The 14145-nt window shown below is 36.3% G+C and overlaps 1 protein-coding gene across 5 annotated transcripts in view; it reads right to left on the bottom strand.

Moving 5' to 3' along the window:
- dgkh (diacylglycerol kinase, eta) overlaps nucleotides 1-13677 on the bottom strand; it is a 140564-nt gene extending 126887 nt beyond the window's left edge. For 2 of the 5 annotated variants that reach the window (XM_073854948.1, XM_055215443.2), the window contains exons 1-2: nucleotides 13494-13676; nucleotides 12172-12342 (exon numbers count right to left, since the gene is read on the bottom strand). In XM_073854948.1, coding sequence (XP_073711049.1) covers nucleotides 12172-12342; nucleotides 13494-13541 — 219 coding nt within the window. In that variant the 5' untranslated portion in view covers nucleotides 13542-13676. Of the gene's footprint in view, nucleotides 1-12171; nucleotides 12711-13493 lie in introns of those variants that run through there. The other 3 variants (XM_073854947.1, XM_073854949.1, XM_055215441.2) reach the window with 2 other exon arrangements.
- Between the last annotated feature and the right edge of the window lie 468 nt (nucleotides 13678-14145).

The raw sequence follows: 14145 nt of genomic DNA, 5'->3' as shown, positions 1-14145 counted from the left end.
TTATTTATGCTATTATAGCAACATTACACCCTAGAGTTTAACAAATGGGTTAAAAAAGTAACCTTAATTTAATATAGCAAAGAAGATGTACACAAAATCATTAATTTTATACACTGTACACAATGTTTACTCAAAATGTATAAAAAATATTTGTTAATAATAATGTGCTAAACAAGTATTGAGTTATTAGTAATAATAATCTATAAGGTATTTAGACATGAGCTTTAAAACCCTTTAACTGTCACTGTCCCATAGGTGGGCCTAATTTGTTTACTTAAAATTATTTTTATTTAATTAATACTTATCATTAAAAATGATAAGATAACTTCTAAATCTTATATTTAGTGCTGGACGTTTGTTTTATTTAATCTGAGAAATTTGCAAATATTTTTGACAATGTTTTTAAAGTGCACCTATTTCATTGCTAAAAAACAACATTATTTTGTGTATTTAGTATAATACAATGTGTTCGCGTGGTTTATGGTAAAAAAACACATTATTTTTCACATACTGTACATTTTTGTAGCTCCATATTTCACTCTCTTCCTGAAATGCACAGATTTTGTACAAAACTCATCGATCTGAAAAGCACTGTGTCCCTGATTGGTCAGCTAATCTGTACATTGTGATTGGCCTGAATACCTCTGACGTCAGCCGGAAATGTGACGCTCCTTACAATGTTTGAAAGATTCGCTCACAATGCAATGCTAACAGGAGTTAACTTACAGGCTGTGAGTCCAAGCGGGAGGAATTATGATAATGTCGGCTTCTCTACATCCCCAATCCCAGGAAGTAAACTTGCCTACAATCCAGGGCTGCTGGAAGTCATTTTAAACAGGGGGTGCTGTGAATTTTTTTTTACCAAAAATCCTATGAGCCTATTTAAAATACATTTTAAAAATAAATACATTGAGTTTCACACTACTTTATTGTCATATACACTAAAGCAGACAGGGTCTGCACACAGACATCATCAGTTCTCAGATGAACAGTTTGCGCTATTAATCAGAAGCAGAAATACTTATAACAATTCCAGGGGAAATTACTTTCGTTACAACTTCAGATATACATTTACATACAACATATAATATTATAACAACATATAATATAAAATAAACTTCACCATTTTCAATGTCCAGACAAACATATTTTACTTTCGTTTTTAAGTTAGGATCACACGTCGATTAACAGTGGTAAAATATTCTCAGTTACATACCTAGTATATTTTTATATAGACCTTTTTTTACGAAATAGTACTATTGCTGGCTTTTTTTGACTTATAAATAATTCATACATTGAACAAAAATAATAATGGGTTTAGTTCTGATATTGTGTACTTTTATAAAGAAATACATGGTGCATAATTACATTTTTAGAATATATTAGGTTTTATATAAGGTTTGTACTCTAAAAATACTTTACGTTCTCATCTCGCGCATCTCACCATATCCACAGGTACAGAGTCATTATATACAATAAATTCGTGGGGAAGCATTTAAAAAACATTTAAAAATAGATGCATTTGTTTAAAAGCAAAGCATTTATTTACTTAGCTACAGATTAAGCAGTTCTTTACGCCTTCTACCGTCTCATAATCGGTCATCATTTATGTACAAGAGACTCAATAATAATCTTTTACATTTTAATCCTTTAATTTTTCATATTAAAATGGTGTGTTTGTGCTGCTTCGCATCCATGTATGTCATCCCGTTAATACTGTATGCGCATATTATCAACGCGCTCTTTACTCTAGCAAAAGACACTCGCGTCGCGCATTGCGCCGGTTGTATAATAAAGTCCAAAGTCTCTCATGAGGGGACGAATGCCCAGGGAGTTCAGAATTTCTGTGTGGGCATGCATTAGCCAAAGGTGTGTGAGTCTTTTCTGGGTCCTGGTGAGTGCGTACCCATGTCTTCAAAAGACGCAAGGCGGAGAAAGTGCGCTCGGATGAGGCCACGGAGATGGGTAGGCACAGACAGTAATGAAATTAAAATCCAAAATACACGTAATAACCTACGTGTGTAATAATTTCCTAAAATATTCATAAGTAATATATCGACGGATTGCCGGTTTACAAACATTACAGGGGCAGAAAGCCCCATTGGTGAGCTGATCCGCTACTGCAACAAACTTAATTATTGAAGCGTTCTTTATTGTTTGTATATAAATAAAACTTGATTTTAGTTGGATCAGTTTTTCTGTCTTTATTTTTGCAGTGTTACTGTGATACATGTATGAATTATAATGTTGGGCTAGTAATGCAATAGTCGCATCTCCTGTATGTTAACATCCAGGCACCCAGCACTGGCTCTGTTGGTACTATTATCCGCGCAACAACTCCTTTGCATTTTGACTTACAGACACAGCTGCTAGCCTTCAACACAATGCACGTCTCTTCTTTCTGCCTCTCGGTTGCGTACGCAACCAGTTAATGGCGTCGCCGAGCAACCCATCTATAAATTGTGCAAAAATTTTTACTTAAAAAAATCTCCCTCTCGCCAACAGGGGGTGCTGCAGCACCCGCAGCACCCCCACTTCCCGCGGCCATGCTACAATCCGTCTGCTTGTTGTAGTCCAAGAAAAGAGATTTACGTTGGAGTCATCGTTTACCTTGGGGTTTGTACCTTTTTCATATTATTAACGTGTTCTAATACACATTTACACACCAAAGGAATTGTAAAATCGTGAATCGGATGATAGTTTCTCTTTAAAACACAAACATATTAACACATTATGTCTGCCCGCGCTGTTGTTGGGCTTTTCTCTCCACCCGTCAACAAATACTCAGTTAACATGTTGGTATCAACTCATTCAGGGATTTTTGTTTTATTAAAGCTTATTAAAATGTAATAACATTTTCCACTAGACCCAATTGCTAAATTAAACTCAAAAGCTCTATTAGGTCTGACCTAAAATCAAAGATAATGTGTCCATGAATCAGTTTCTCTCTTGTCATTCATACAAGCTAAGAATAACTCATTGTGTGATAAAGCGATGCATTTAAAGGTCATCGCCTGCCTACGCATCACTTGAACTCTAACACAATATCCACCCTGTTCCACTTAGCTCTGGCTGTACCATTAAATTCATCTAATTATCATCAATTACATCACCCTACATGAGACAGAGGTTTAAATTCATAATGGCACAGGTTCCATAAAAAATAAATACAGTCATGTTTTGTTTTTTTGTATAAAATCAAAATGTACCACAGAATAGCTGTCACTACAGTCAATTAATAATCAGTATATTTTGCCAATCAATTGGCATAATTGGTGATCACAGTTTTTCTTGAATATACTGTGTGTGGCATTATAAAAAAAGATTCATTCTTTTTTTTAACTCTTGTAAATCAAATTAAGCTGCAGAAGGCGGGCAGCAGCTGTCAATCATTATCTGTCAGTGTTGGCAGTGAGATGCTGTTGTGTCTGATGATGCATCTGACAGTATTTACTCAATTGATGTCTGTAGAAAGATGAGAGACCAACACACTCTTCTACAAGTTCTCACGCTAAAAATGAAGCATAACCCACAGAGATTTCACTGACCTCTGTACAGCAATGGGGGAGAAAGATTTCAGAGACAGCATCATATCACTGCCAGTACACATACACACCTGACTGTACACTCTTCAGTATGTGTGCTGTAGAGATTAACATGTTTCAAGTCATTTATTTGATTTGCAGTTATGTAGATAACTTTTTTTTTTATAAAATGTAAACATATTTGATTGACCACTATTCTAAAAATTGGGGGTGACATGTCTCTGCACTTGTACTTGATTTAAAGTATTTTTGTGTATTGTTTTCAAGATGTGTTGGGGATTACATTCAAGCTCTTTTCACACAGGGATTATGGAAAATACACAGAAAATGTGTCTGGGATTAGTCCGGGATTGTTTAATTTTTTGGTTCATTTACACTGCCAATAATTTTCCAGAATCTGATGCACTGTTCTGTTATGCTGGTGAATGATCTCAGCTTCGGCGCGGATAGTGACAAGCTCCCTGATCTCTGCGTCCAAGCCAACATGATCTCACGAAGTTCCGTGGGATAGTCACGGAATTTTTTGCTCATTTTTCCATGGCATTCTCACGGATCCCCTCATATTTCCGTGGCCCTGACACGGACTTTCTTTTCCGTGGCATTCTCACGGATTGGTTACTCAACTGTTTTTTTCCTATTTTCAAACCATAGTCGCTTCGGTTTAGGGTTAAATTTGGTGTTTGCGTTAGTATTTCACTTTAAGTATTGGTTTATACTATTTTTTTTTATGTATTCTTTTATATTTTCTAAACTTTAATCAATTGTCGCCTGGCGTTGGGGTTAGAGTTGGGTTTGGGTAAGGATGTCATTTTATGTAAATCTAACCCTAAACCGAAGCGACAATGGTAAGAAAATAGGACAAAACAGTTGAGTAACAAATCCGTGAGAATACCACGGAAAAGAAAGTCCGTGTCAGGGCCACGGAAATATGAGGAGATCCGTGAGAATGCCACGGAAAAATGAGCAAAAAATTCCGTGACTATGCCACGGAAATTCGTGAGATCAGGTTGGTCCAAGGGTGCCACTATTAGTGGAGAGCACGTGTATATATATTCACACATCAGTGGCGGCTCGTGACTGCTCATCCGATGATGCGCTAATTCAAAATAAGTGCTCGGATAGTCATGTGTGTGGTTCTCTTTTCCAAAATGTGTGTTCTGCGCTTTGAGAGATCCTGTGTGCAACACATGTTCTGTCAAAATAAGTGCCTGCTGCACACGCGTCAAAACCGTTTTTGATAAAAGAGACGCTCATGTTCCCAAAATACACGCAAGACACCTCCTTAACTGTAAACTCTGATTATGCACGAGATTATGCGAGTATGTGGCAAACACGAGCGTCTATTTTATAATAAACCCTTTAGACATGTCTGCAGCAGGCACTTATTTTGGCATGACACGTGATGCACACACGATCTCTCAAAGTTCAGAACACATATTTTGAAATTACGAACCACACACATGACGGGCTACATACATGTTGTGACAAACTTGGCATCGTGTGCCCTCAAAAAAAAAGAAGTCACCAGCCGCCAACTGTCACACATATACACAATGGTTTCGGACACAAGCACATCAGTTCTGGCATCTTGAGTTGCCATGGACACGCACTTTAAGCTGGTTTCTGTTTTTCTTACACAGTCTACATTTGATTCATCAATCAAGCCTTCTATGATCTTTGCGTTTCCATCCAAAAATTGCAAACACAACACAGTTTTAACAAAAAAGTAATATATCTGTGCCACAATTATTGGCACCCTTTCAGTCCATATTTTTGCTGCCTCCCTTTGCCAAAATAACAGCTCTGAATCTTTCCCTATAATGGCTGATGAGGTGTAAGGGCTCTGAGACCTTTCCTCCATATCCACTTCTGTATATCCTTCAGATTTCGCACACCCACGCTGGTGTACTCTCTTCTTCAGTTCACCCCACAAGTTTTCTATGGGATTCAAGGCAGGGGACTGGGATGGCCGGGGCAATACCTTGATTTCGTGGTCAGTGAGCCATTTGTGTGTTGATTTTGATGTATGTTTTGGTTTTGGAACTTTAAAAAAATGCTGACAGGGAAAGAGTAAAATAATGTCGTAAATAATTTAGCCTACTGCAGCAAAGCTGGCTCTGATTGGATTGTAGGTCTGCCGTAAAGCAAGTTTTTGTAGTTTTCACTCGAACTACAGGACCACTACCCGACGGTTAGAAACTTATTTAGTGCGGTTTTGGCCGATAGAGGGCTGCAAAGCGAATGTGAAAGTGCCGTTCACCTCGTTTCTAGTGGATGAATGACTGAAACTTTTTTGGAAACGTTATTTTAAGGTAAAAAAAACTCTTTGGCGTTGCTTTAAAGTTTCAGAAGTTCCAGAAAATTTTCTACTTGAAATATATAAACATACAATATATCAAACAAAAGACCAGACCCTCTGCTTTTAAACAAACAAACAAAAAAGTGTCATCCTATCTTCATTTGTCCTCTTTTAACACCTCTAAGATATGGTTAGGTTTCTTCAAAAAAACCAAAATTTCAACAAAAAGCTAAGATAATTGCCTGAAAGACTTTTGTTTGCGATCAGATACAGGGCGATAGTCAAAACACACAGAGTATTTACTGCTATTGGATCCATAGATGATTAAGTGTTTGATAAGTTTGGTAAGAGCGCCACATAGTAGATAATAGCAGAAATATGAATTTCCGTAAAAACTCGTCATTGGCAGGGAAGTTTTTTCTTAATTGACAAGTTAACTAATGGTGGGGAAAGAGTTAAAGCTTTCTGGAAGAGGCAATCAGGTGTTTATTTAATATTAAACACTAAGCGACAATGGTAAGAAAATAGCAAAAAACAATAGGTCTCATTCACTAAGCATGCGTATGCACAAATTGGTGCGTGAGATGAGCGTACGGATGTTTTCACAAACAAATCGTATTTATTCAACAAAAACTTTATATCAAAATGTCTTCTAAATGTACGAAAAAATTCAAGAAAACCTAAAATCACTCGTATGCAGTAATCACATGCTACAATCAAATACTAGGCTATATTTATAATGTGTATGATAATGTTGATATATAAAATTTGCATGATTATATTTAGATAATAATATTTTCTTTATTATAATTTATTATAAGTGATCTATATTATTACTATACATTATATTATACATTATTATAGCCTACTTATTTTAAAGATGCATGAATGACAAATCTTTACGCTTTCCATCTTCACTTTTAAAATCATATGAAAGCGTCTGCTTAACAGTGTTGGGGAAAGTTACTTTTAAAAGTAATGCATTACAATATTAAGTTACTCCCAAAAAAAGTAACTAATTGCATTACTTAGTTACTTTTCATGGAAAGTAATGCTTACGTTACTTTGTTACTTTTGCGTTACTTTTTCTTGGCTAAAGCTTGATCTCTTTCAGGCCTTGCAGGTGTTTTTATGCCTGAAAAGTTCTGCATTCGGAAATTGCATATTTCATCACAAAAATGTTTAGCTCTGGCCTGCCATCTCAGTTTCTGACTCAAACTGTTTCCACATAGGCACAGAGAGTGCATACGTTTAGTTTAATTCAGTACATATTTTTTAATCAAATTCATTAAACTAAAAAAGTAACTTGAGTTACTTTTTTGAAAAAGTAACTTAAATATTAATGTGTACATTTAAAAAGTAATGCGTTACTTTACTCGTTACTTCAGAAAAGTAATATTATTACGTAACTCAAGTTACTTGTAATGCGTTACCCCCAACACTGCTGCTTAATACCTAATGTAAACGTCATGTAAATGTAATGAGAAGTCCAAATTTCACTCCGGTCGGACACCACTGGCTTCCTCCAGCGACAGCAAAACCTTCCAAATAAAAAATGCAAAAGCAAAACAAAACTTTACCGATAATAAATATGAATCATGGATTTCTGTTCGAGCTCTTTTGCTTCTATGACAAACTGCTCTAAAATTTTCTGTGGACTAGCGCTGCGGAAAGCCCTTATATGGAGTTGGTTTGGGCAAATTACCAACCTCGTGCATGCGGCCACTCATGTAAAACACTCCAAATTCACTAACGTAAGAACAAGTATAAGAAAAAATTCATGTACGTATGCATGTGTTGTGAATTAGGCTGAAAGTTTTCGTGAGAAGTTCAAGTGTGCATATAAATACAAAAAACGTATGCAAATATTAGTGAATGAGACCCAATGAGACAACAATACATGAAATGACATCACTGGGAGTGACACGGAAAAGACATCCGTGGTCCCGTCACGGAAAAAAAACTAAATTCCGTGACATGGACACGATAAAGTGATAAAATTTTCCATGACTATAACACAGATTTTCATGAGATCAGGGGTGCGTTTCCCGAACAACGCCGCAACTTGCTGCTGAACCAACACTGTACGATGCATAGTTGGAGAAACGAACCTTGTCACGACTGTTTTCCGAAAGCATAGTAACTTTGTCGCACATTCGTCGTTTGAACCATGTTGGTTTAACAACATAGTTGATGATGTCATGTGGGAGGTAAAGTACTAATTAATCTGTGCAAATCGATTTAATGTCAGATTATTGCTGTAAGTAACATATATTGCATTGGAAGACTGATTTTGCTATTGTGATTTAGTTATCTGTTCTTTATTTTCAAGATAGTCAATTCACGCACAAGTTCCCTCTTACGTCACTCCTCCCAGGGATTCCCCAGGGTCTTAAAGCTCGTATGACTGTGCACATGCACAGTTTCAAATGCAGCGCTTTAATTCTGTTTACAAACCTAAAGACGTCAAATAATTTTTTAATATATTTAGAATGATGGGTATAGAAAGTACTACATGTGTTTTTCTTATTTTGTTCAAAAGCATGAGCAACGTAAGTCTAGATATTATAATAACAAGGAACGATCCTTCTAATGACAGGTACAGAGCTGTCGTTCAAACCACACAAGTTTGCGATGCAGCTTGCGAATGTTCGTTTAAACTATGGTTTCGGGAAACACCAAATCCTTGAACTTTGTCAGTAATGACGAAATGTATGACAGTAATAAGTAGTTGGCTAACGATGATTTCGGGAAACGCACCCCAGGTTAGTTTTAATTTACTAAATCTATACTGTACATTTGTAAAACAAGATTTAAAAATAGCCAGGCTAAGAGAAAAAAGCGAGTGCCATTGCTACAAAAACTACATCCACAAATTACCCAGCTTTTTTTCCTTTTTTTAATTTTTGAAAGTAACCCACTTTATTTTAATACGGTGCCCTGAAGAGTCACTCAGAGCCAGCGCTGCCACATTTAACAGTCTGGTATCTCAGGCGAATACCTTGATGAAGATAAAGTGAGACGTTACTATGGTGTCAGCTAATCTTTGGTTTGGTTTACCTGGAAGATCCACAGCATTTGTGTGACTGTGACTGTAAATGTGTGTGAATGAGACAGTGAGTGTCCACAGTACAAGCACATGATCGGACAGTGTTGTGTTTAGTTATGTTAAGCAAACAATAATGTGGAACAGTCTGTACAGTCCATTAGTACTGATGTGCACACATCACAGCCCACTGGCCAACAGAAAAACACAACACCTACTATTACCAGCTAACTATCATGCACACGCCCCCACCTCTTATAACACACTGAAGAGATGTATGTGCCTGCATGTGCTGCACTCACAGATGGTCTGAATGTGAACTGCATGCACTGCACAAAACTAGAAGGGCAAAGAGAGGAACACCACTGAGCAACACTGCAAATGATCTGCTTAATGTAAACATATAGAATAAGGGACTGTTTACACAACAACAGCGTTTTGGGGTCGACAAAAGCAAAGACAGGTTTCAAAGTGCAAGATGTTGAAAACAATGACTTGTTATCTCCGTGTAAACTATGAAAATGTGAATCTGCAATGAAGGTGACGTCATGCGCATGTGTTAATTTCATATATAAGCAAGCATGTTTCTAACCAAAATTACAATGGAGGAAGCCTACAGGACTGTGTTTGTATTGCTCAATATGAGTTTATGAACGCTTCTCCAACAAGGCTTACAAAGTTTTGCTGATTCACAGTATAGCGTCACTTGTAGTAATAAACTTACCTCATCGTCCACCTAAACAAAACTTTTCGATGCTTTCATCGTCTTGATTGTCTGTATTTATCTCTTTGTAGAATAATGTGTGTGTACGCAGGCTTGTAGTGTTTCTTTACAAAGTAACATTGCGAATTACTGGCCTGGCACGCATAATACTATTGAGTTTTCATGGATTTGTGTAAACACTAGTGCTGTCAAAAGATTAATCGATTAATCACATACAAAATAAAAGTTTGTGTTTGCATAATATATTTGTGTGTGTTGTGTGCAATTATTATATATATATATATATATATATATATATATATATATATATATATATATATATATATATATATATATATATATATATATATATATATACGTATGAATTTAAGAAAAAATATTTAGGTATATTTTTATTTATATTTATAATATAAATATATTAAAATATATTAATAAACATGTAAATGTTTTTTTAAATGCAAACATTAATGTATATATATATATAATAATTACACAGTGCACACATGTTAATTATTAATCGTAATTAATTTTTTGACAGCCCTAATTAATTTCATTATGATTTCAATCTTTTTAGTCTTACTCAGTCAATATTAAATATATTAAGGTTACATTTTCACAGAATGTTCTTTACATTATGTAGGATGATATTATGTAAAAAAAAAAACATGACTTTAACTGGGGTTTCACGGGCAGGGTCACAATTATGTTTGTCTGCTAATTCTAATGATACACTTTTTATTAATCAGTTGGACTGGTGCGTGTAGTCAAAAAGCAGACAACATAAGGACACTCCTTCTTTTTACTGTTTTAAAGGTGCAGTGTGTAAGTTTTAGCGGCAACTAGTGGTAAAGTTGTGAATTACAACCAACGGCTCAGTCCACAGCTAACCACCCGCTTTTGAAAAGCATTGAGAAGCTATGGTACCCCCACCGGAAAAACATGTAATTGACGGAGACAACTTAGTAAAAAAGTTTGTCCGTTAAGGGCTTCTGTAGAAACATGGCGGCACAAAAGGGCGGCTTCCATGTAAGGGGACCCTCTGTGTATGTAGATAAAAACATCTCATTCTAAGATAATAAAAACATAATGGTGCATTATGAAAGGTCTTTATACACCCCTGATAATATAGTTTTGTATATTATTTAGCATTTCTGTCACGAGATCCTTCTAAAAATTACACATTGCACCTTTAAAATCATCCCAGGACCCCATGAGGTTGAAAAAAATGTAGACAAAAGCTGGCATAAGCATACTTCTACGTTTTCATTCATTGCACAATAGCAAAATATAATTTCATTAAAAACATTTTTAAAAAATCAAACAAACATACAAATGTTGTTACCTAGAAACTCAGTATGCTATAAAAACAAATTTCTGCCAATAACCAATCCCCAAAACATCAAAATTGCCAAATATCATGTTAAATGGCAACACATCAGTAATGCAGCCTGCAATCTGCGAGATCATACCTGACGGCAAATATCTCAAACAAGTTCATGTGTTTCATTTTGTCTATCTATTCTGCTATTTGCCTGTAAAAACAAAATGAGTGACATGGACATAGGATAGCATTCATTGAGCTTTACTTATTGACTAAAGAAAGAAATTATGTTTCATGCTAAATGAGGTTTTATTTACACATGTGGTGTGGTTTACACTGACTGCTCATTAGCATAACAAAAGATCAGAACCAAGCAGCTTCTAAATATAGCCTTCTTAAATAATATAGCAGGGGTGGAAAACAACTCTCAATAATTAAGTGGATCTGTTCTGGTCAGAAAATAACATCTTTTTATGGTGTCATGGTTAAAGTGGGGCACGACGGCTGCAGTGTCGCTTGCCAAGTAAGTCAAGAGAGTATAATCCATTCATTACTATTCATTAATTTACCTATCAAACAGCTTGTAATGGGTTTACAAGGACTTTAATGTATGTTAATATAGGTTTTTATCAGTGAATCCATGACCTTACTTGAAAAATGTAAAAACCGTAAGCAATATTTTTACACTGCCTGTGACAAAACAAACGAAAGGCCAAAAGCTCACCCAGGGGTGCACAAGCAAACTTGTGGTGTTAGTGTTATTGTAAGTGTGACCAACATGTGTAACATTTTAAACAAGCATGAGAATTTGATAATATATCAAGGCCTAAATACATTTTACATTCTTTTGCTATTTAAATGACCAAGGAAACACTGATAATGCATTAAATCAAATAAAGTTAAAGATTTTTCAACAAGTGGCCATGACTATATCAACAGGTTGAAGACCTGATCACAAAATCATGCGAACTTTTGGCTAAGCTGCATTTACTGCATTTTCACAATAAAAAATGTATTACAGCACAAGCAATGCAGCATTCCTTTGTAATTCCCTTTTACCTGGCAATTATTCCAGATGTTTGAGGCTGGAAAAGTTCAATGTTTAGCCTACTCTGACAGATCTCATAGATCTCCATATGTGCAAGAATACAGTAGTAGGCTACTATATCTGGCCTACACGTGAGCAGCACATACACAGGCAAACATCAACATCTGATATGTTTTAACGTGTCTTACCTTGCTTCGTATTTGCCCGGAGGTCGACACTTTCCTTATGAGTTTCTGCGGCCCTTCTTGCTCTCCCTCGCTGTCGGATGACTCGTCCACCACCACCGGCCCCGAGCCCCCGACAGCACCCACGACGGGATGGTGAATCCCCGACACGGTGGCCGCCAGTCTCTCCGGCTCCTGCGGGGAAGAGCAGTCACGGCACTCGGGGTTACAAACGCGCTCCGCCGCTCCCTTCCTCTCCGCCGGGATGCGGGAACTGGACAGCGGCTGGAAAGCAGCTTTCTTGGCCGTCATGTTTTTGCGTTTTTTTGCCTTCCAGACATTAATTTATTCAGATATTGCAAACGAGCAGGTGTAAAACTTTCCTAACCGGGTAACGTGCATTTTCTATACGGCTGCTGGTTTTCCTGAGAGGTAAATGAAGGAAATATCGGTAGCAAACCCTAGCGGCGGACAGCAGCTCAAAAACCATGGCGAGGAGGATGTAGCAACAGATGTTTCTTCGTCCTCTAACATAGCCTTTAGCCAACTACAAAACCACCTGCTTGAAAATTAAATACAAGTGAACTGTTATCTGAACAGGATTAATGGAAGTTATTGCCGCGTTTCCAGTCCAGGCTAACGTTATTAAATGCTAAATGGCGCTAAATTGGATTGAATACAGTTTATGAGGTAACTGACTGCAGTTTCGAAATATGCTTATTATATTTCTAGCCTTGCAAAATGTTAAAATGCATTAAATACACGGCGTAACACGCTTTTCATATTTATAAAAATAAATAATGACCGATCTATTGTGTAGATTGTGTTTGGTTATCTGTGGTTTGATTGTAAATGATCCATCACTCACATTATATTATTTACGTTTAGATGCTTAAACATTTCACTATCATTACACTCATATTCAGCACCATTCCCAAAACCCATAATTTAACAAAAAAATAAAACATTTCAAAAATAGCAATAATTCCACTGACATGGTTATATTCCCTAATAATGTGAACTGTTAATCATTTTCATCTCTATGTAACGGTCAAGAAAGAAGGGCAATTGAGTTAAATGCATTGATTCACTGTTACTAAATCAATCCCGTTCACTAACTTCATGTGTCTGTGTGTGTGGGAATGCAAACTCGTGTTCGAGTACAAAATGCATTACATAAAACAAGATCCAGCGCGTATCAGAGTAACGATCTTATCGCTTATCGCGATCTCGTACGATAAAGAATTGCTTATCGCCAACTAAAATTTATCTGCGGCGATCCACGCGCATATGTGATTATGAATCTCTTATGTTTATTCCGAACAGGGAAAAATGAAATTACTAACCAGTTCTTCCCAGGCAGGGCTACGAGTATAATGACAGTCATCTTCCATACTGTATCCTCCTATATAGTCCCTTTGCTCAGGATCTCTCCGGCGTGCACAAACACAATGAAGGGCTACTTTTTAATCGCTTATTCGGGCATGGGTTCGGTCTTTCTCCACTCCTCCTCCCTACTCTACGAGGGTCTTCCTAAAGCTGAACCTCCTTCTTTCCACGTGACAAATGTCAAACCCGTATAAGGAATTAAACCAGTGTCCATGACGTCATCGAACCTGCTTTTTACACATTATCCCACTATTTTTTATATTCATAATAAGGCTATTTTTACGGTCAGGTCACTGTAACTTGTATTTATAATTTTTCTATAGTCTATTATGCAGGATCCTGCATGGAACATCACTCTCCTCAGGGGCCTTTCTTACAGAAATTGGCAGATATTAAATCAAATCATAAAGTTTCAGTTTAAACATTGAACTCAGCATGTGCATATACATTAATAAAACCATAAAAATTATTATAACTAGTACACAACATGTGTTTAGAAGATTTTAAATAAAATGTATTATTATTATTATTATTATTATTATTATTATTACATTTATTTCACAATGTGGCATTGGCACACATGCAGTGGCTCTTAGTCTATCTATACTA

This window comes from Misgurnus anguillicaudatus, chromosome 17 (genome assembly GCF_027580225.2).
Source record: "Misgurnus anguillicaudatus chromosome 17, ASM2758022v2, whole genome shotgun sequence".
In the NCBI taxonomy this organism is placed as follows: Eukaryota; Metazoa; Chordata; class Actinopteri; order Cypriniformes; family Cobitidae; genus Misgurnus; species Misgurnus anguillicaudatus.
The sequence above is the reverse complement of the archived record's forward strand: the minus strand, read 5'-3'. Positions and strand labels throughout refer to the sequence as shown.